Genomic DNA, 21,274 nt, shown 5'->3' with positions numbered 1-21,274 from the left:
TGTCCTTGCAATTTTCTATAAATTATATTTTATTTGGTTTAAAAGGGGAAGATGTTAATATTTCGTGTGTATTGAAAAATGTTTTAATTTTGGAAAAATTGTTTTATTGATAAATGCAAGAGCCCTAAAACAAAACTTTTTCCAAATGGAATTTTGATAATACTGTAAATCTTTAAAGTTAAAGTTAAAATCTAAAATGTTTTATTTGTATTATTATCCTTTTGATTTGATTATTATTTTTGCTCTGCTCTGTAAATGTAGATGAAAGTTGTTAATCGAATTTTGCCTTGTTGTATTTGTGTTATAATCATCTCCCCCACAAATCCAAAAACATGTGGCATAGGTGTATTGGATGAACTAATTGACCATATGTACGTGTGTGAATAAGGGTGTATGGATGTTTCCCAGTGATAGGTTGCAGTTGGAAGGGCATCTGCTGCGTAAAACATATGCTGGATAGTCTGGCGGTTCATTCCGCTGTGGCGTCCCCAGATTAATGAAGGGACAAAGCCGAAAAGAAAATGAATGAATGCTCAGGTTATAATGCAACAAAAAAAGAATGTTCTTGTTGGTAAACAGCGCGCTCTGCCGTTTCCGTGACGCTCTACTAGTGCGAAGTGTGTGGCTGCTTTCGCCATTTCAAACGCAACATCCGGTTGTGCAGCAGCCATTTTGTCTGTTCATGCAAGTCTACCCCACACGGTCAAGAACTGACGTTCCCCCTTGGAAAACATTTCAGAAATATCAACCTCGATACATTTCTGGATCATCCATGGAAGTGCAAAAGGGCTGAAAAAATACGTCATTGAATTCTGCGCTCGAGAATACCTCTCATTGGCCGATGTGTCTTGTTTTTGTTGCGTGAGCGTCATTAATCGGGGTAATGTCGAGCGAGGAGAGTTATTTAGCCATCCAGCGCTACTTGACCGATGAACGCGAGCCGTACGCGCCGGGCACGCACGGCAACACCAAGAGGAAGATCCGAAAGGCAGCAGCCTGTTACATAGTGCGCAATGGAATCCTTTACTATCAGCGTCGGCAGAAAGGCTTGGATGAGTTCACGGAGCTGGAAGTGGTGCTGACGGCCGACAGGCGGAAGGAACTGATCACGGAGGCGCACATCACGTCCGGAGGGGAACACCTCAACCAGCAGCAGACGTGGGAAATCATCTCCCAGAAATACTGGTGGAGAGGTACGATAATCACTGCTTTAATGAGCAAGAAGCTTCCAGACTGATGCCACACTGCTCTGTGATGCTGTCTGACAGCTGGTGTCATGTTGATGTTTCTGGCACAGTCTGTCATGCTAGGTTTATAATATAAGTTGGTCAGGTAGGATGAATCAGGCAGTTTGAAAAGACGATTTGCTATTATCATAGTTATTAATACGCCAGTGAGATAGATTAACAGACATAACTTACAGGGGTAAGAGATGAAAATGTTTTTTAAGCATCCAAAAATGTCAATACAGACTTGATTTCTTCCCAGAAAGTGTTTGGTTTATTTGTGTTTTTACTGTAGAGTAGAAGTTTTTCCTGTTAAGTAGTAGAAACACGTAAAACACAAATAGTAACATTAGTTTATACATCATAATACGCTTGACTGGAATATATAGAACAATAATAATTTGATTAAATAATAAAGTACTATTTGAGGATTGCAGCGAAAAAACAAAAACAAAATGGTAATTTATTGTCTTTGTAAATGCACGATTTGCCACTTGTTACAAACTATTAAAATATATAAAAATAAAGTTTCTAAGGGCCAACATTTTTATTTTAAATATGTTAGAAATGTTATTGGTATTTTACAGAATAAAACTAGTGTTCAGTACAACATTTTTTGACAATTACAGCATTTGTATGCAAAAAATAACTAAATGTGTCATGTTTTTTTCCCCACAGACATGTTTACATACATTTTTAGACAACACAATATTTTAACTTTTAAGAATTTATTTTTTTCTTCTAATTTTAAATGACAACAAAAGAAAGCGGTTGTCATCTGACTGTCTTTGTAAAAAATCTCCAAATTACTATTTTTATTATTATTTATTTATTTACTTATTTTTAATGTGGAAGACCTTTAAAGTGAGGCAAATGTTAAAAATTGTATTAAAACTTATTCTAAATAAATGCAGAGAAACTAAAATTTCCAAGTGGTCTCTTGGTTTTCCCCTATAGCTCTATTTAATGTAAAACTATAGAAAGTCTATTATCTAGTGATCTACTACTATCATCAGTACATGTTGCATTAATCTAGTCTGCCATATCACAGGTGTGCTGAAGCAAGTGAAGGACTGCATCAAGGAATGCATTCATTGCCAAACCAAGCAGGAGAAGGGGAGAAACAATACTGAAGATGCCCCAAAGCAAACTGCCCGACAAGTTCGACAGAAGATCTCCTCTGCCTGTGCCAGTGAGGAAGAGGATGATGAAATACATGAGGATCTGGAAGAGGAGCAGTCCACTACAGTTGATAAACATGAACTGGTTTTTGTAAGTACACTATGTTATTTATGTGAGAAATTCCTTAAAATAGGGGCTTTACTTACTATAAAACACCTGGGGCCTCATGTACAAAGACTTGCGTGGAAATCATACTAAAACATTGCGTACGCACAAAGCTGTAAATGTGCGTACGCAGAAAACAATTCAGATGTATGAAACACTGCGTACGCCGAATCTCACGCATATTCTTTTGTACATCTGAATGAACGTGAGACTGAGCGCAACATGCACGAGCACAAAACCCCTCCCTGCCTCCTCCCCCGTATGAATATGCAAATGACTCTACTTTGGCAAAACCCAACGAAAAAGCAATGGCAAAATCAAGCAAAAAGAGAAACTTTGAACAGAATGTGAATTGTAGGTGCTGCTTTCAGAGGTAGACCGGAGAAAAGCGGTGTTATTTGCAAGTTTGTCTTCCGGAATTAACAACAAAAGAAAAAAATAGAGTGGGAGAGTTTAGCTGATGCGGTTAACACAGTTGGGTCTGAACGTCGCACTGAGTGAATTAAAAAAAAGAAATAGTGTGATTTATAGTTGTAAAATGTTGCAGTACCCTTAACAGTCTCAGTGGCGCAGCTCGTAAGACGCATATCAACATGTTTTGACACGTTCGAGCATGAACTCGGTTCGAATCCAGCGTCTTATGAACTCTTTCGTCTTTTTTCCCCCGCTACATATCAGATTTTGCCAACTATTTATCACCAGAAAGATAAGTAGGAATCTTTAATAAGTTTGTGCATCATATTTTATTTGCACATTTATTGAATGGAAATGTTTCTGATTTACGCATGCAAATTCTTCTTCAGATAGTGTCTTTATAGCAATGTGCGTGCAGTAGATAGCTCAGATTACATTGGGAAAACAGGCGACCGCTGCAAATTGCGCTTTAATGTTTAGCTGGTCAAATGTATGGTATGGAAACCTTATATACCTGCTAAATGAACCCGTCTCATACAGCTGCCATTGCAAGGCTCAGACGCTTTGTAGAGAGGAATTTAACACAACTGCCTCTAGGAGTCGCCAGTAGAAATAAAACAGACACGCACAAAAAATGTGCGTGCGCCAGCCATAAAGCTGCCATGAAGCTGCGCACATTCCCACGTTCAGTTCATTGTTAGTAAATCCAAACGTGAGCGATTCTGAGCGTGAAACCTGGCGTACGCAAAGTTTTTGTGCCTACGCAGCGTTGATACATGAAGCCCCTGGTGTCTCATTTATAAATGTACTTTAAAAATAATTTATTAGTTTTATTTATGAATAAAAAATCCTGTTGTACATTCACTTTTTATAAATTTTATAAATCTGATCACTCTTTATTATGTCATGTTATATAACATCTTGTTTATTAAAATTAAAATTTATATAAGTACAGTTAGGTTTTGTAACAAATACAGTTGTATATGACAACTAAATGAGATTTAAAATTCCTTTTTTTTCTTTACGGGTGATTCTAGGTGGACAGTAAGGGAATTGTCAAGCAGTTTTTACAGAAGCATGGGCAGACAATGCTGGACAAGCTTAACCTGCAGCGAATGAATAATGAGTTCTGTGACATCACACTGATCATTGAAGGCGAGGAGTATCGTGCACATAAAGCTGTCCTGGCCTCCTGCAGCGATTACTTCTATGAGCTCTTTGTGGAAAAGGGTGCTGTATCCAGTCATGAAGCTGTTGTTGACCTCTCCGGTGAGACAAATACAGAATTCTATTGATATAAATGGTAGTTTAATAAAATAATACAAAGTCAAGGTTTTAAATGTATAACATTTTAGTATGTCCAGTATAAATGTGTTTTATTTGCATGTTCAAACTCTAGTGAGCTAGGGGCCATTTGTCCCCATTGAGAAAGCAAAAACTGAAGTGCAGCCTCAAAAGTGGCAGATCAAAAACACTGTTTATAACTAGCAACAGTTCTGTCTTTACAGTTCAGTCTAATAAATTAGAAATTCTCTGTCAGAAACTTTAATGAAAGAAAAATATATTTACTGTGCTCAGCATAATTGAGTTCACCCCATTTTGAAAATGAATATTTTTATCCATTTCTCAGTAAATAAAGACAATTTATTTTTGGTGCTTTAAACAAAACAGATTTATTATTAAAATAATAGTCACCAAACATTTAGAAATTGAAAGATAATACAATTAAATTCAAGCCAAATATTGCAAAAAAAAAAAAAAAGAAATACAACCTACAAAATTTCAACAATTTATTTTTATTTTATTTTTTTTTTAATTTTTGTATCTAATATTTTTCTATAACATAAATTTGGGTTTACTCATTTTTAGTCTGTCATCATAAGTTATTTTGTTAGATAAGATCTAGATTTGGCTTTAGTACTAACTAATCTAATGTATATGCACATATGTAATATTGTTTTTCTATCAAAATATTAATTTAAATAATTTGTAAACATGTGCTGAGCACTGTACATGATTTAATTGTAAGTGCAGATTAATACTTATATAGTTTAAAATTTTGAATATTTTTTTGAATGTTTAATGTTGCACATTGTTATGGACAACAAATGATCTAATATAAATTAAATTATTAAGCTAAATAATAAAATATAATGTTGTACCCTACTTTTTAAAAACTTAAAAACTTTGCCTTTTTTGTTTATTATTGAGTTTTTTGTATTTTTCACAAAATATGAAATTGAAAAGGTGTTTTAAATGATTAAGCACTATAAATAAATGAGCACAAGAGGAGCTAGTCAGCATATTGGAATCATTTCTGAAGCAATACATGATGCAAAATTTTTAGGTTTGAGTTTCAGGGATAATAAATTATTTAGAATATATTTACATAGAAAACAGTTATTTATTTTATATTTCTTTCAAAATAATGCCTGTCGATTGTATTTTTGCTCAAATACATGTAGCCTTGGTGAGCAAAAGTGACTTCTTTTAAAAACATTAATATGTAGTACGTTAGACCAGTATGACTTTTGTCGGTAAATGTCTCTCATGTGTTTATTTTACTTAACAGGCTTCAGCAAAGCCAGTTTCCTGCCCTTGCTGGACTTTGCCTACACCTCCAATCTGACCTTCAACTTTTGCGTGATGGCAGAGGTTGCCACGCTGGCACGCCATTTATTGATGGCTGAAGTTCTTCAGATCTGTGAGTCTGTGCATAAGAAAGTGGAAGAGCAGAAGCTGATGGTCTACCAGAGAGGAGACATCCACACTGTGCTGCCCAACCAGCCTGCGTCCACTCAGCCAATCACACCCACTGCTGCTGAAACATATGTGGTGACTATGCAGAGCGACGGCACAGCTGAAGCAGGACAATCCCTGGCTGTAATCACAAGTGAAATCGGCACGGCTGAATCACTGGCATTGCTGGCTGGTGCAACTGTAGATGGAGAAACCATGACTGTAGTTACTCACAGCGGACAGGCTGGTTCAGCTGAATCTCTTGCTATGGTGGCCCATAGTGGCCAGGCAGAGGAGGGCGAGACCATGACTTTGGTCACTCACTCTGGGCAGGCAGGTTCGGGTGAGTCCCTGGCTGTTGTACAGGCCTGTTGGTCTGTGGAGGAACCACAGGTTGGTGACACTCCTGTCGTACAGAGCATGCAAACAGGAGCTTTTCTTATTAGTGTGGATCCTGGCAAAACAGGCGCTTCTGAGATTGTGCATTTAGCTGCGGCAGCGCCCCCTGCTGTGCAAGATGAGCCCCAGGCTTCTAAACCCATACACCAAACTGAGCCACCAGCAGCAGCACCACAGCCATCCCCTGCACCGCTCAAGAGGAGGCCAGGAAGACCACCTAAAGTGAAGCAACAGGAACCACCACCTCCTCTGCCATCAGAGGATGAGCCAATGGAGATGGAGGGGGTTGAGGATGACGAAAAACAAGAGGACGAATGCATAGATCCCAACAAGAGATACCTAAGGAAACGATCTGTGAGGGAAGGAGGTTATGTTCGTCTGCATATGGGACTTGAGACTGAAGAAGAGGAGAAAATCACTTCTCCTCCTGCAAAGGTTTGCACTCCCATTAACTCGGTGTATGATTAAACTGTAAATGTGGCGATGGCCCTGTCCCAAACGGTGCCCTTTATCTAGATTTGCCATATCCGTGTGGTCCACAAGACCACAGGGGGGCCCATCTGTCATTTTATGGCTTAAAAGGGTGCTCAATAGTGCCCCCCATGTGGCACCGATTCACCCTTTTGCAAAGTATGTCATGTCCTTAAGGCACTGTGAGCAAACAAGACTCATTTTAATAAGGTCAGAAGAAGTTTTTATTTACTTTTTAGTTCAAGAACTTCAATATTAAGTAGTTATTAAATACAAAATATTGGTGAAAACAGTCTTCTTTGTTTTTTAGAAAAACTGCTTTACTGCTTCGCCATGAGGTGATGAATGCAGAAACTCACACACTTGACATTATGTGAAAAGCCAGTTTACTACAAAATTATCCACACAGTATCCAAACAGTAAGGAGTGAAAATGATAAAAATGATTTGTAAAACCATGTTAAATCTAATTTCATGGTTTGATTTATAACCATCTGAAGGAAAAAAAATACTATACATAATTCAGTATGTCACACACATACACACGTTTAGCACAGTTACACCACCAGTTTCAGTTTAGCTTTATATTTGTTTTGAGTCATTATCCATTCATTGATTTTTCCTTTCGGCCTAGTCCTTTTATTAAAGGAGGTTTACACAGCGGAATGAACCGCTAACTTATCCTTTATATGTTCTATGCAGCGGATGCAACCTAGGAAACATCCTCATACACACTCATTCACACAGACTCTACGGACAATTTAGCTTACCCAATTCACCTATACCACATGTTTTTGGACTTGTGAGGGAAACCGGAGCACCCGGAGGAAACCAAAATGAGGAGAACATGCAAACTCCACACAGAAACGCCAACTGACCCAGCCGGGGCTCGAACCAGCGACCCCACTGCGCCACCATGGCATCCCGGCCCTTTTTTACTTGATTTCTGAATTAAATGATAAAATCTGAATATCACACAGTGCAGTTTTGGCCATGTGTTGTTGGCCTTTTTTGGCATTTATTTTCTTACCAAGAAATATGACAGACACTGTTATTTGTCTTTGACCCCAATATGATATTGTTGTGCAGTGAGCCAAGTATAAGTAGAGCAAGAGAAAGCACAAAGCCAGTCTGCCACATTGTCTTACTAGAATTTTCACTATTTCTCCAGATACCTCAGAAAGGCCTTGCCAAGAGAGGGCGACCAGTTCAGTCTGCGAAGAAGAATCCTGAGACAGAGTTTTCAGAGACAAACCTGGAGGCTGCTCCCAATGCAATAGTGACTTCAGCAAAGGAACCGGAGCCTGTTATTGTAGAGCAGCCCGAGACTGTGGAAGAGGGTGCTCTGCCTGGAGACCCTGAAGGAGCGGTGGAGGGAGAACATGCGTGTAATGAGTGTGGCATGGTGTTTCAAAGGAGATACACACTCATCATGCATGCTCTGAAACATGAGAAGGCTCGCATCTTCAAGTGCAGCGTACGTACCCTTGGGCTGAATAAATGTAACAACTTTAATCTGACCCTATGCTATACATTATTAGTTCACTGTCTAACTTTTATTCTTCACAGATATGCAATAAGGAGTTCCAGTACGCGGCCTCACTCCGTGCGCATTTGGCCCGTCACAAGCATCAAAAGAGCCAGAGAGCCAGTTTGACCCGAGCCATGGCCACAGAAGATTCTCAGGGCTCAGATGATCAGGCCAGATTTCGCACCAGACGAGAGTTCGTGTGCGACATCTGTGGCAAGACTATGCCCAAGCTGTACTCGTTGCGTATTCATATGTTGAACCACACGGGGGTGAGGCCGCACTCCTGCAAAGTCTGCGGGAAGAGCTTTGCCACCAAGCACAGCCTGAAGATGCACAGGGCACTGCACGACTCCCTCAAGAGGTTCCACTGCACGGTCTGTGAGAAGTCTTTCGTCACCAAAAGAAGCCTGGAGGAACATACAAGCATTCATACAGGTACACTCGCATGTCTTTTGCTTGTGTCAGACGAACAGGTGCAACACAGGCTTATTAGAAATACGTGCTTCAGCCTACATTTTTATGAAACCACAAAAACGTACCTCAACATATGTTTGACTGCAGTTTCTAGGTAACATGAATGCTATGTGGCAATATGACATGAACAATTGTTCCTTTTCACACTAATGACAGTTACATAGTCATCAAAGAGAAAAAACTGCAGTTCTTTGCACAACACCAAGTAAAAACTACAGGTAACTTAGTGTTTTTGATTTGTAATTAAATACATTTACATCACCTTTCTATCTCCAATTGGACAACTTTTCTAGTGTGGCCAGTTTTCTCAGTAGCTCACATTCTGTGGTGTTGTACTCGTGATGCAGAGAGTTTGGGTTGAACTGTGAGTCCGGTAAAAACACAGTTCCACAAAAGAGGTTAAAGCGATGTGATATCAAGGTAAAACTATATATGGTTGCAGTTTACTTTTTTTATGTTTGCTTTTTTTAAAGATTAGATTAAGCATTAGGGTTAGGATTATGTTAATGATTTGCGGGTATAGGTGATCTATACGACAAGTCCTACCTTTTCCTGGATGTTTAAAAGAAGGATGTGTATCTGAAACAAAACAAATGTACCCTAAGTAATGTTTTTTAATTCAGAAAAATGTAGGTATTGCCCTCTAGTGGATTTGCAGGGCTCAACAATAAGGACTGCCTGATGGCCCGGGGCCAGTGTGAGGGACAGTAGACAGGATCATTATTATTTGCCCAACCAGGCCAGTGCTGCCTTGTCAAAGCAGGGGTCACCAACCTTTATGAAACTGAGAGCTACTTCTTGAGTACCGATTAATGTGAAGGGCTACCAGTTTGATAAACACTTCTCAAATAACAAATTTGCAAATTTTTTTTAATTATACTTCATGTTTTTGGTAATAATTAATGATATTCATCCATGTGAAGACACTGATCATGTTAATGATTCTCACAAAAGTTATCAACAATGATTTTAACAGGGTAGGAAATACCCTGTATTTAGTTTTATATATCTCTACAAGTATTTACATTTTTAAATGATTACTTCCATATTAGATGAAGCTTATTGGTAAGTGGTGCTATGGTGAGCGTAGCTGCGTCCCAAATCGCATACTTATGCACTATTCTACGCCATTTTGTAGCATAAATAGTGTAAGTAGTGTGTTCACACTGAAAACTCTAAAAATAATAAGAGCACTTTATTTACCCGGATAATGCACTCATTCAGCTGCTAAAATGAAGTGTGTAATGATGGACACTTCACGCACTCAACGACCGCAGGTTTGCTTACGTAGCGGAAGAGGCGGAGCTATCGGACGCACATGTTGGATAACTTTATTTATTTTGGATGGTGAGAGCAAAATTCTTCTACGAGAGTGATATAGCGCCTCCCGATGGTGAATGCGGGAATTATCACGGCAGTTATTATTTGATAATTCGGTCGTTTATTTCACTGATTTGGCAACCGTCAAACATCATCAAGGAAACGGTTTGAATTTCCGCTTAGTAAAAAAACATTAGTGTGCCATTTGGGACGCCACTACATACATGTACTATCCTGTTAAGTGTGTAAGTGCATAAGTACATAGTGCATGAGTGCATAGTATATAGTGTGCCATTTGGGACGCAGCTCTAGTTTTAGAACAAGCCTGCGGGCAACACATGTGATCCTCGCAGGCTACCTGGACCATGCTGGTGACCCCTGCACTAAAGTTTAGTTTGCCTGTGACTGTTTGTCAATTGTGTGCAAATACAGTCTTAGAATCAAAAAACAATTTGTGCTTTTTAGCATTTAAATGCTACCTTCTCTGTGATGTCATAAACTCCATATTGCTTTTCGGTTCCTCTTATCTGATTGGATGTTGTGAGGATGTCATTTTTTTCATAACCTGGTGACAGCCAGTATAGCGAAGAGACGGCAACATGGCGGCAATTTCAAATTATGAGGCTAAAAGAAAACATCTGTTTCTAACGTCTTGGAAGCAGACATTTAGATGTGGATACAACATGACAAATTAATAAAGTGATGTTTCGGCGTCACCTTGACAAGGCAGCCACGTTTTGATAAATAATTAAGAAGTGCAATAAAATACATGCACATTTTCTATACTGCTCTTTTTGTGTGCATAACACTTTGAATTTAACTTATACAATTATTACAATTTTAAATATTTAAATTCTTCACTCACAGAGGTTATTTCGACACATTATATTTATAATTTGTGGATTAGAAATAGCTATTAACTTTTTTTTTTTTTTGGTGGGGCCAGTGAAAAATTTGACAGGGTAAGGGAAAATCGAACCAGTAGAAAAAATCCTTAGCATTGAACCCTGATTTGTATCTGAAACGATCAATGAAACATACCCAGAGGAATGTATTTAATGATTTGCAAATGTTTAGGCTGATGCACTTTTCCAACAAGCATGAGTTTAATAGGTGATATAAAAGCATTTTTGAAAACATTTAATGTCTTTTTAAATGATTTACAGTTTTTACATTACAGTAACAACTTGACTTAATAATAACATTCTTTTTAACCATCTTGTTAGGGTTTTCTTCCATATATACCTTGACTATGATGTAGTAAAGATTGTGTAAAAGTAAAATGCATGACTTAATGGATATCTTTGCAGAAATAGCCAAAAAGTTGACTTTTAGTTTTACTTGACAGTCAATTTAAATTCAGAATGAATAAAAGGTGAAAGACAAAACAAAGGAGGCTGTTATTAAAGAGATACTATTTCAAATATTACCCTTTTCAGATATTAAATACTCCCTACAGTGTAATATGACTATTTGTGAATGCAAAAGCTCTGCAGAGATTTAAAGATCAAAATGCATAATAATGTTATTGTTATGCATCTAATGATACTTGTGCTTTGCTAATGAAATATTTAAGGTTGCTCTAGTTAAGGATTATTTAGAAAATTTAAACTCAATTACCGACCACTCAAATTTAAGATTCCATAGACAAAGATGACTTGAGTCTGATTATTTTCCCTGCAAATATGTTTTTCCTCAGTAACAACGTGGTCATCACACTGTAATGAGGTGTGCTTAACAGTGTAGTTCATCCAACATATGGAAATTACCTCATAATTTACTCACACTCAAGCCATCCTCAGTGTATATTACTTTCTACTTTCAGATAAATACTTCTGCAGTAGTTTTAAATAAGTTTACCCATACACTGCCTGGGGTTTATCTCATGTTTAATATATATATATATATATAATATTTAAATTACAAAGTCCAATCACTGAATTCTGGTGGCTGCTGAATGTGCATACTTGATAACTTTTTGGCTGACATCTGACTCCATGTATGAAGCTTGATGTGAGATACATTTGTACATTTGTAGTTAGAATTAGAAGCTCTAAAAATTGACATGTCTTTTGGGAATCACTTACCACAGTTTATTTACTACTGTAGACGACTGCAAACAAGAACAATTAGCTTGCTGTTACTGTATAACGCTATATAATGTATATTACTTTGACAAAGCTGTGTTCCCGCAACATGCATCTATTCATGAATGTCGGTCACCCATAACTGGGCCCACACGGAATCTGCGTGCACAGAAATCCAGCAGATTTGATTTGCATTTGATTTATTTACAAAACAGTTTGTAAAGTAATATTTTCTGTCTTTTAGTAGAGATATTATATGAGCGACTTGCTTTGTTTTTCCAAATAAGTGGATCTAATTGGATTTGCATTGTAACAAGATTAAATAAAAGGTAAAAAGTTATTTTTTTATTTCATATGGTAAGTTTTTAGTTACGACACTCCCAAATCTGCATAAATCTGCAGATTTTTTACACAATTCTTAGCTGAAATTGCAAAAAATGTCCCCAGATTCTGTCTGGCCTGACCCATAGCATACATTCAGCAGAAGTCACTGATTGGAGTTTATAATTTAAAACAAAAAAATGTATATTTTTTTACTAAAACACATCAGTCTGCTTCCTAATATATGGGTTAACCCCAGTGTATGGGTTTGTTTGCTGACTGATTAATGCATTTTTGGAATCTTAAAAATAAAGCAGAGCCTGGATGAAATTTAAAATACTCTAGCTGTGTTTGTCTGAAAGAACAATAATCATATACACAGAGGTTGGCTTAAGTGTGAGTAAACTATGAGGTGGTTTTCATTTTTGGGTGAACAGTTATTTTAATGAGTAGATCATAATAGCAGTTTGTTTGACAGGGGAATCAAAGTACTTGTGCACGACGTGTGGAGCATCCTTTCATCGTGCGTCTGGACTGAGCAAACACCTCAAGAAGCATCAACCCAAACCTAAGGTCCGCTCATTCCACTGTTCTCAGTGAGTGCTTTATCCCTCGACCCACACACACAGCTGCTTTGGTGAACTCACCGATTAAACTTTTATTCACCTGTCTTCCCAGCATAATGGTTTGACACCTTTTGTTCTATCATTATAGCTGCGATAAGAGTTTCTTTGAAGCGAAAGACCTTCAGCAGCACATGAACAAGCACTTAGGCCTAAAACCCTTCCAGTGCCAGGTCTGTGGGAAATGCTACAGCTGGAAAAAAGACTGGTACTCGCATGTCAAATCGCACAGTGTTGCAGAGCCCTTCAGGTGAGAAATATTGATCATTTCTTTACACTTCTATGTATAGAGCTATATATAAGACAATTAAAATATATATATTTTTTCACACTCTTTCTGTTTTATGTGAGCTCTAGACTTTTTCGAGGTTAGACTGTGAACTGTATGGTGTGTTTTGTCCTCTTGGCAGGTGTAATGTGTGTGGGAAGGAGTTCTTTGAGAAGGCCCTGTTCAGACGGCATGTCAAGAAAGCCACACATGGAAAGAAGGGCAGAGTGAAGCAGAACTTGGAGAGAGAGTGTGAACACTGTGGGAGGAAGTTCACACAGCTCAGAGAGTACCGCCGCCACATGAATAATCACCAGGGTGAGTGGGGGATCAAGCATAATCAGATACTGTAGAGGAGGAAAAAAACATGCAAAGCAAAACTGGAAAATATAAAGGCTTTCTGTAGGTGTTAATTCACGCTTTTACAGATGAAGGTCTGGGAAGGTCTAAAATCAGAGCAGAAAGACTGGATTCTTAAAAACTCTTATGTTGAGATAATTTCATTTAAATTTAACACAAAGTCTTGTTTTCCGAGAAATTGAACAATATGGAATTTATTCTTAAAGTAATGATGACTATTGTTAATTGAGTTTTGTTGTTGATTTAATCACATTCTTTATTAGTTTTGATCAGTTTGTTATAGAACAAGAGTTCTTTTATGTATTTTTATGTTTTGATTGAAGAACCTTTTGACATTTTTGCACTTGAAAATAATATATATATATATATATATATATATATATATATATATATATATATATATATATATATATATATATATACATACATACATATACAGTTGAAGTCAGAATTATTAGCCCCCCTGTTTAAACTAACTACCCAAGTTATTTTATAATGATGGTTTGTTCTGTAGACTATCGAAAACAAATTTAGCTTAAAGGGGCTAATAATATTGACCTTAAAATGGGTTTCAAAAAATTTAAAATTGCTTTTATTCTAGCCAAAACAAAACAAATAAGACTTTCTCCAGAAGAAAAAAACATTATCAGACATACTGTGAAAATGTCCTTGCTCTGTTAAACATGGCTTGAGAAATGTTTAAAAGAAGAAAAAAAATTATTGGGGAGCTCATAATTCTGACTTCAACTGTATGTATCCTTACACACACATTAATATTCGCGTTCTGATCAGGAGGTAACATTCGCTCGAGTCTGAAATCGCAAGATTAAGCCTAATTCCCGGTCACGTGATCAGATCTGTACATCTCTATAAATATATGCAAGGTTTTGTTAACACTTTTAATAAATATGTGCAAATATGTTATTAAATTATAAAAAAAATATATATTTTTACTTTTTACTATATTTTCATTTAAACATAATTAGGTCAAGAGAAAAATAAATTGTTCCTTTTTGATTTGCATTGAATTGAAAGATTTGTCTAATCTGCACATCTGTATTTAGGCTGTAGGTGGCGCTGCAAGTCTCTATTTAGGCTTTTAAAACAGGAAGTTTTTAGTCATCATGAATGACAGTTAGGCTTCAGTTATTTTCCTGCTGAGTTATTCAGTATAAATTGTTGTCCTCAACATTTACACACTCAATTTTGGCAATTTTGCAATCAACTAACTATTAGTTTTTATGTCAGCTACTTAAAATGATATGAATAGCTCAGCAACACAGATGTTGTTATTGTTTTTTTTCCCTAAAGGAGTGAAGCCCTTTGAGTGTCTGACCTGTGGCGTAGCATGGGCTGATGCTCGTTCGCTGAAGCGCCATGTTCGCACTCACACAGGCGAGCGCCCCTACGTTTGCCCATTATGCCAGGAGGCTCACATAGACGCCAGAACCCTGCGCAAACACATAACCAAGTTTCACGGAGATCAACTGCCTGGCAAGATCATGTTGGAGAAGGACACTCTTCAGTTCCACAACCAAGGCACTCAGGTGGAGCACGCCGTCAGCATCTTGAGCTCCGAGCTTCCTCCTGAACTTCAGCCTCCACAGCCTCCAGCAACAGAGGAGATCGAGACCGTGCTCATCACCGAAGAGACGGTGGAGGCCGTGCAGGCCATGAACGATGGCGCCGCGGTCACCACTCTCTCTGATCAGAGCATCATGCAGGTGGTCAATTACGTCCTGGCACAGCAGGCTGCAGTTAAAGTGGAAGAGGCTCCAGAGATCATCCAGACCATGGAGGTGGAGGTGGCGCATGTGGCCGAGGTGGAATGAGACATTGCTTATTTGGTCTTATTTTGTGTCATAATGTAAAAAAGTGCTCATTTATTTTTGTTGTAAAATGTAAATTAAAATAAGCTCAAAGGGTTTTTTCTGAAAACACCCTTGCTTCAGTGTGTTTGTCTGAGTGACTCAGTGCATGATGTGGATGTGTGAATGTTTGCATTATAGTAAACTATAATGTGTACATAAACAGAATAATTTGCATTGTAATACAGTAGCAATTAAGGATACAACAGATTAACAGTTTTTTTTTTGTAATTAGCTTACATTTTCTCATTCTCAAGGCTGCTTTTTTATTTTTTTGGTTATTTGTAACACACACGTAAGCTCTAACAGTCTTGGCAAAAGGGCCATAGGCTCTTTTCTGTGGTTTAATGCGGTGCCTCTCGGTCTCAGCTGAGTACTATGTATAGCTGCAGAAATGACAACCAAATAAAAAACTCCCTGTCTACAGGGATGCACCATGTGCTATATTTTTTTCCCCGTTTTGCATTTTATGTCTTGAAGTGTGAAAATATATCTATAAACGCCTCTACCAGCATCCCAAGATTTGAGTGAGCAGCCCTTATATAAATGTGCTATGATGGTTTTAATATAGTGCTAGCTGTTAGAAAGTCTGTAGAACTGTTGTAGATATATTTAATAGCCCAAGCTTTACAGTAAAAAGCGTTGTTGTTGTTTTTATCAGCTATTGTATTAAAGTATATGATAGTAATGCACTAATATTAGCTGGAAATGTATATGTTTTACAGTAACTTATTGAAAAAATTATCATACGCGTAATTGTGTATGAAAATAACATTTTAGTAATAAGGCTATACAATTCCTTTATTAAAGCAGGCAATGACATAAAATTTAACTTACAAAAGTGATTGTATATATGTAGAAAGCATGTTAAATACAATTAAAGTATTCGTTAGTTATTAAAATGTTTCGCTAACAGTTGCAAAACTTTGTGGTTTGAAGGACAGTAGCACAGTATACAGATTGAATGAAAAAAATAAGGTGTTTTTTTTTGTATATAGCATTTGTATGTGTGTGTGTATAGTTAAAGTCAGAATTATTAGCCCCCTGTTTATTTTTCCCCCACATTTCTAAACATAATAGTTTTAATAACTCATCTATAATAACTGATTTATTTTATCGTTACCATGATTACCATAAATAATATTTGACTAGATATTTTTCAAGACACTTCTATACAGCTCAAAGTGACGTATCAGGCTTAACTAGGTTAATTAGGTAATCTAAGCTGGTTAGGGTAATTAGGCAAGTTATTATATAATGATGATTCGTTCTATAGACTAAAATATAATAAAATAAAATATATAGCTTAAAAGGGCAAATAATTTTGACCTTGAATGGATTTTTAAAAAATTAAAAACTGCTTTTATTCTAGCCAAAATAAAACAAATAAGACTTTCTCTTGAAGAAAAAAAAATATTATCAGACATACTGTGAAAATTTCCTCTGTTAAACATCATTTGGGAAATATTATAAAAAGAAAAAAAAATCAAAGGAGGGCTAATAATTCTGACTTCAACTTTGTTTATATTCTAGTATGTTTGTATATACATAGCCTACTTTCTATTTTATTTAGGACAATAACTTTAATTAAGCTTGTCTGTCAAAATAGCATTATTTCAACTTTTGTTTAGCACGTTAATTTTTAAATGTTTAAATAATTGTCCTCCTGCGTGCCTCTTCCTATTCTGAAACCAACTTCATCTCCAAAGCCTTATGAATGTTCCCACATCCTCATATAGTCATGTGCGGCAGTGGTGTCTCGTGCTCATCCAGTGTATGTGAGCGCAGATGTTGCTCATCGCGCGTGAGGTGCGGCGCCTGAGGAGCATCACACTCTTCATCATCCGCTCTCCCTATGGCGAGAAACACCCTGGCTTGGTAAAGGACATTGCTCACTCTGTTTCATGTTTTACATCATTTAAATGTCCTTCGCTGTTCTCTAAAGCTGTATATGTGGTAGGTTAGTGCTGTGAAATGTGGTGTTTCGATCATGGCACGGGGTCTGATACCGTGGATCTGGCTGAAGCGACCCGTCTATATCCAGGTAAGACGTCAAATATGCATCGCATGTAATTTGTTTGTAAACGGCACCGAGCGTTCGGCTTTAATATCAGTCTGTGTACTTGGAATAATTGGCTTGTGAGATTTGAATGGATGAAGCGGGGATGCTGTCATCCCGTTTGGACTCAGAAGTTTCTGAAGGATTCATCTCTTAAAGCTTCACTCATCCAACAAGCGTTATTACAGCGACTGAATACATCCAGTGACACATCCGCGACTCTTTTCAGCAGTGTTTGCGACCATTATACGCCGGCCTCATTGAAAAATCTTGTTAAATGACCGAAATTACGGTTTTCGCAACTGAAAAAACAACAACCGGAGCATCAGAAGCTGGTGCTGCTGCGTTTTATCAATCGGCGGGTCTCTCGTTGCTGTAGCAACACTGCTGCTGTGTATATAGGCTATAACATTTGATAGTCCTGCTGAAAACATTTCCCCTACCTGTCAACATTTAATGCACAACATAAAGTGTGAATTCTCAACTTACTGGGGCGTTGAGTTTGTGTGCATCGAAGATGTATGGCCTCCTTTTAAACATCAAAACAGTTGGCTACAGAGTATTGTCAAGCTCATAAACTATATTGATCAAAGTTTTGAGACCCCACTTCAAAGCGTTTAATTCAGGTGTGCCAATCACTTGCATGTCCACTGGTGTACAGAATCAAGCACATATGCAGACTGCTTCTACTAACATTTGTGAAAGAATGAGTCGCTTTCAGGAGCTCTGTAAACTCAAGAACCGTGTTGTACCTGTGCAATGTGCATTTGTAAAATTTCCTAACAACTAAACATTCCCTGGTCAACTGTTATTATTACTAAGTGGAAGCAATTGGAAACAACAGCTTCTTTAGCCATGATGTTTAAGTAAAATCATGAGTGCAGCACATGCTGAGGTGCACTGTGCCTCGATGTGTTTCCATGGCCAACAGCTGCAGCCAAGCCTTACATCACCAAGTGCAATGCAAAGTGTCGGATGCAGTGGTGTAAAGCACACTGCCAGAGTAGTGGAGACGTGTTCTCTGTTATGCTTCTCTGTCTGACAGTCTGGTGTATGAGTCTGAATTTGGAAATTACCATGAGAAAAGCTACTCGGTACTTGCCTGCATTGTACAAGTGTAAAGTTTGGTGGAGGGAGACTATGTGTAACCCCGCCGGTCCTACACCATCCAAACTGCCTCAAACTGGGATCGAATTGGTGACTTCCCGCATGGGAGTCGGTTGCTTTAACAAGGAGCCTTGGTCTGTTGCTTCTGTTGCTAGTGCACCTTTTGAGGTCAGAAGAGGGAGGTTTACCTGCACAGCAATTCACTAGCTGGCCTTCGTTACATATGCTTGTTTTTCAGAGGTTGTGCTTGGCCCCTTAGTTCCAGAAAAAAGAGTACTCTTAATGTCTGAGCACACCTAGACATTTTGGACAATTTCATGCCCTTATTTTTGCGGAAATGGTTTGGAGATGGCCCTTTCCAGTTCCAAGATTACTCCAGGTTCATAAAGACATGGATGAGTTTGTGATAGAGGAACTTGATTGGCCTGCAAAGAGTCCTGACCTCACTCACTCACTCCCTCCCTCACTCACTCACCACAGACGAATTAACTGCCAGTTACTCTGGCATATGTTTGTCCCAGCACCCTTCAGTGCTGGGAAACAACCCCACACTCTCCCAATTTGACTTCCACCTTATAGAACCTTTTTTAGATGAATTGGAATAAAGACTCCAAGCCAGGCCTTCTTGTCTAACATCAATGTCTAACAATAAAAACAAGCTTCTAGAAGAATGGTCAAAAATTCCCATAAACACTTCTAAAACTTGTGGAATGTCTTTCCAGAAGCTGTTATAGCTACAAAGGGTGGACCAATCCATATTAAACCCTAAGGTTGTCCTTAAAGTTTATGTGCATTTAAAGGTAACGTAAAATGTCCCAAACTTTTTGCAATATGTATTTAACCGAAGAGAATAAAAAACCTAGTTAGGCAACTATTTGCTTTTTTTAGTGACATTTACCTGTAATTGCCCAAAATAAAGCTTCTGCAACAGTGTGCTAATGATTAGATTTAATATTTTTGTATTTCTATTTTAAAATGCAAGCAAAAGTGGATGTAAAAAACACAAAATGACAAAAATAATTCGTCTCTTCTTCATAACCATTTTTGAAGTACCTGAATCATGCAAAATTCTTATTTGACATAAAAAGCACCTCAAACCTATTTCAAGAGTTCCCACTTAGATATGCTTGGCATTTATAGCAGCTTTGGCATGCTGTCCCGGGAGAGAACCCTGAGCTCGGAGATATTTGAGCCCAGGGCTCCCGCCCGGTCTAGAAGCATATCAGGAGAACCGAGATCAGGTAGGTCTCGATCGCTCCCCCTTTAGAGGGGGAGAAACAGGAGGAAATGGGGTGGAAGAGGGGATTCTTCCAAAAAGAAGATAGAGCAATAAGCAGAAAGTGATCCATTTATATTAAGCTAGGATCATTCTGATTGGATTATTACTGATTACGGATGAGTGGCCAGCGGTGCATAATCATATCACGTGCTCCTCTCGAAATTAGTTTATGTAACTTCACTAGTTTAAATCAGAGAATGTTACTGATGTACTGAATGTTAGCTGATTTTCAAAACAGGTGTCAGATAATAGATGGTACTTAAATTTTAGCTCACACTCTTTCACAATAAAGCTCCGTCTTTATTTGATTGTTCATCTCAGTCACACTGATCAGCGCTGTCAGACTGCTGAGGGTGTCATGGACTCAGTTTGAAAATTTCTTTGTAATGTTTCACAAGCAGTGTGAATAACTGATAATTACCTCAGATGGTGTTCTGTGTTGTCTGAGTAATATGTATGTTCATCTGTGGAAATCTTATTCTTAAATCAGAGGTGAAGGCTGTGGTGGATCATCTGAAAATGAGCTTAGTTGTTTTTAGTTCCTCAAAATGAAGGAAATGGCATCAGTGTTGTGGTGTGAGGGATGAGCGGTTCAGACTTGGATGGCAACCCTCCTTTAAGCATTTTGTTTATCTTCTGAAAACTGTAATCCTGTGTGCTTTCAGCAGCTTACTGAGTCTTCTCCAGTGCTGACTGTCCTCACACACAGAGTCGAGCTTACTGGCTTACAGGAGCACAGGAGAGAGTGAACATGTGAGAAACGTGCTGTTCTGTGGGCCAAATGAACCTCAGAGGCTGATATTCACATGCTTTGCATTGGAACACTATTTTAGTTAGAGGCAATGACAACAACTGCCTGTGAGTAAGACTTCATTTTGCTTTCCATTATGAATATTTTGGGGAATTTCAGCCACAGTTAAACCCTGATGCTTTCTGGGCAGATTTTATTTATTATCTGAGATCTGCTTATATGCCTGAAGGATCTGCCGTGGTGCTTTGACTTCTGTAACTGCTTCTCCTCTAAATGGATAAACTCTGAATAGGCTGCTTTATTTCATCTACATAAAGCATTCTATTTAGAGGTCATGCGCTCAGAGAATTTATTATAAAATAACAGCTTTAAGCTCTCAAACATTGTATGGAAATAATTAGAAGAGCGTGCTTCATAAAATTCACAAGGTTAGCATGATTAAATTCCTCTGGACACAATGGTTGTTGTTCAGGAGGTGAGTTTCTCACATATTTTATAAACAGAGTCCTCTCAAAGCTGCACCAATAGCCAACAGAATAAAAATATATATGATGACAGATTTTCAGATCTGCTGTTCATTAGTGTTCTCAAATGAACAGAAATGGCAGTTAGATACACACCTGAAATCTGACTGGAATGGATTTTCATGATTTTGCATGTTAAAGCAAAAACTGTAAATTAATAATTAACT

General features: G+C 37.8%; 2 protein-coding genes across 16 annotated transcripts in view; both read left to right on the top strand.

Annotated features, from left to right (window-relative positions):
* The first annotated feature begins 698 nt into the window (after nt 1–698).
* zbtb11 (zinc finger and BTB domain containing 11) lies at nt 699–15,469 on the top strand. Its single transcript, NM_212650.3, has 10 exons — nt 699–1,193; nt 2,278–2,498; nt 3,965–4,196; nt 5,500–6,500; nt 7,707–8,012; nt 8,105–8,501; nt 12,747–12,864; nt 12,983–13,141; nt 13,302–13,477; nt 14,831–15,469. Exons 1-10 carry the CDS (start codon nt 884–886, stop codon nt 15,349–15,351), a joined length of 3,441 nt encoding a protein of 1,146 aa, NP_997815.3. The 5' UTR covers nt 699–883; the 3' UTR covers nt 15,352–15,469.
* A 1,699-nt stretch (nt 15,470–17,168) lies between these two features.
* Nucleotides 17,169–21,274, top strand: part of dipk1ab (divergent protein kinase domain 1Ab) — a 42,894-nt gene continuing 38,788 nt past the window's right edge. For 6 of the 15 annotated variants that reach the window (XM_087257331.1, XM_087257334.1, XM_087257335.1 and 3 more), the window contains exons 1-2: nt 17,169–17,265; nt 17,348–17,431. In XM_087257331.1, the coding sequence (XP_087113457.1) occupies nt 17,176–17,265; nt 17,348–17,431 (174 nt within the window). In that variant the 5' untranslated portion in view covers nt 17,169–17,175. Of the gene's footprint in view, nt 17,266–17,347; nt 17,432–20,497; nt 20,691–21,274 lie in introns of those variants that run through there. The other 9 variants (XM_087257332.1, XM_087257338.1, XM_087257344.1 and 6 more) reach the window with 4 other exon arrangements.

The sequence above is a fragment of the Danio rerio genome, chromosome 6 (genome assembly GCF_052040795.2).
Source record: "Danio rerio strain M-AB ecotype USA chromosome 6, GRCz13ab, whole genome shotgun sequence".
In the NCBI taxonomy this organism is placed as follows: Eukaryota; Metazoa; Chordata; class Actinopteri; order Cypriniformes; family Danionidae; genus Danio; species Danio rerio.
The sequence above is the reverse complement of the archived record's forward strand: the minus strand, read 5'-3'. Positions and strand labels throughout refer to the sequence as shown.

Coding starts and splice junctions, on each gene's coding strand:
- zbtb11 (NM_212650.3), top strand. CDS start 884: ATGTCGAGCGAGGAGAGTTATTTAGCCATCCAGCGCTACTTGACCGAT. Junction 1,194..2,277: donor CCAGAAATACTGGTGGAGAG/GTACGATAATCA, acceptor GCCATATCACAG/GTGTGCTGAAGCAAGTGAAG. Junction 6,501..7,706: donor TCACTTCTCCTCCTGCAAAG/GTTTGCACTCCC, acceptor CTATTTCTCCAG/ATACCTCAGAAAGGCCTTGC.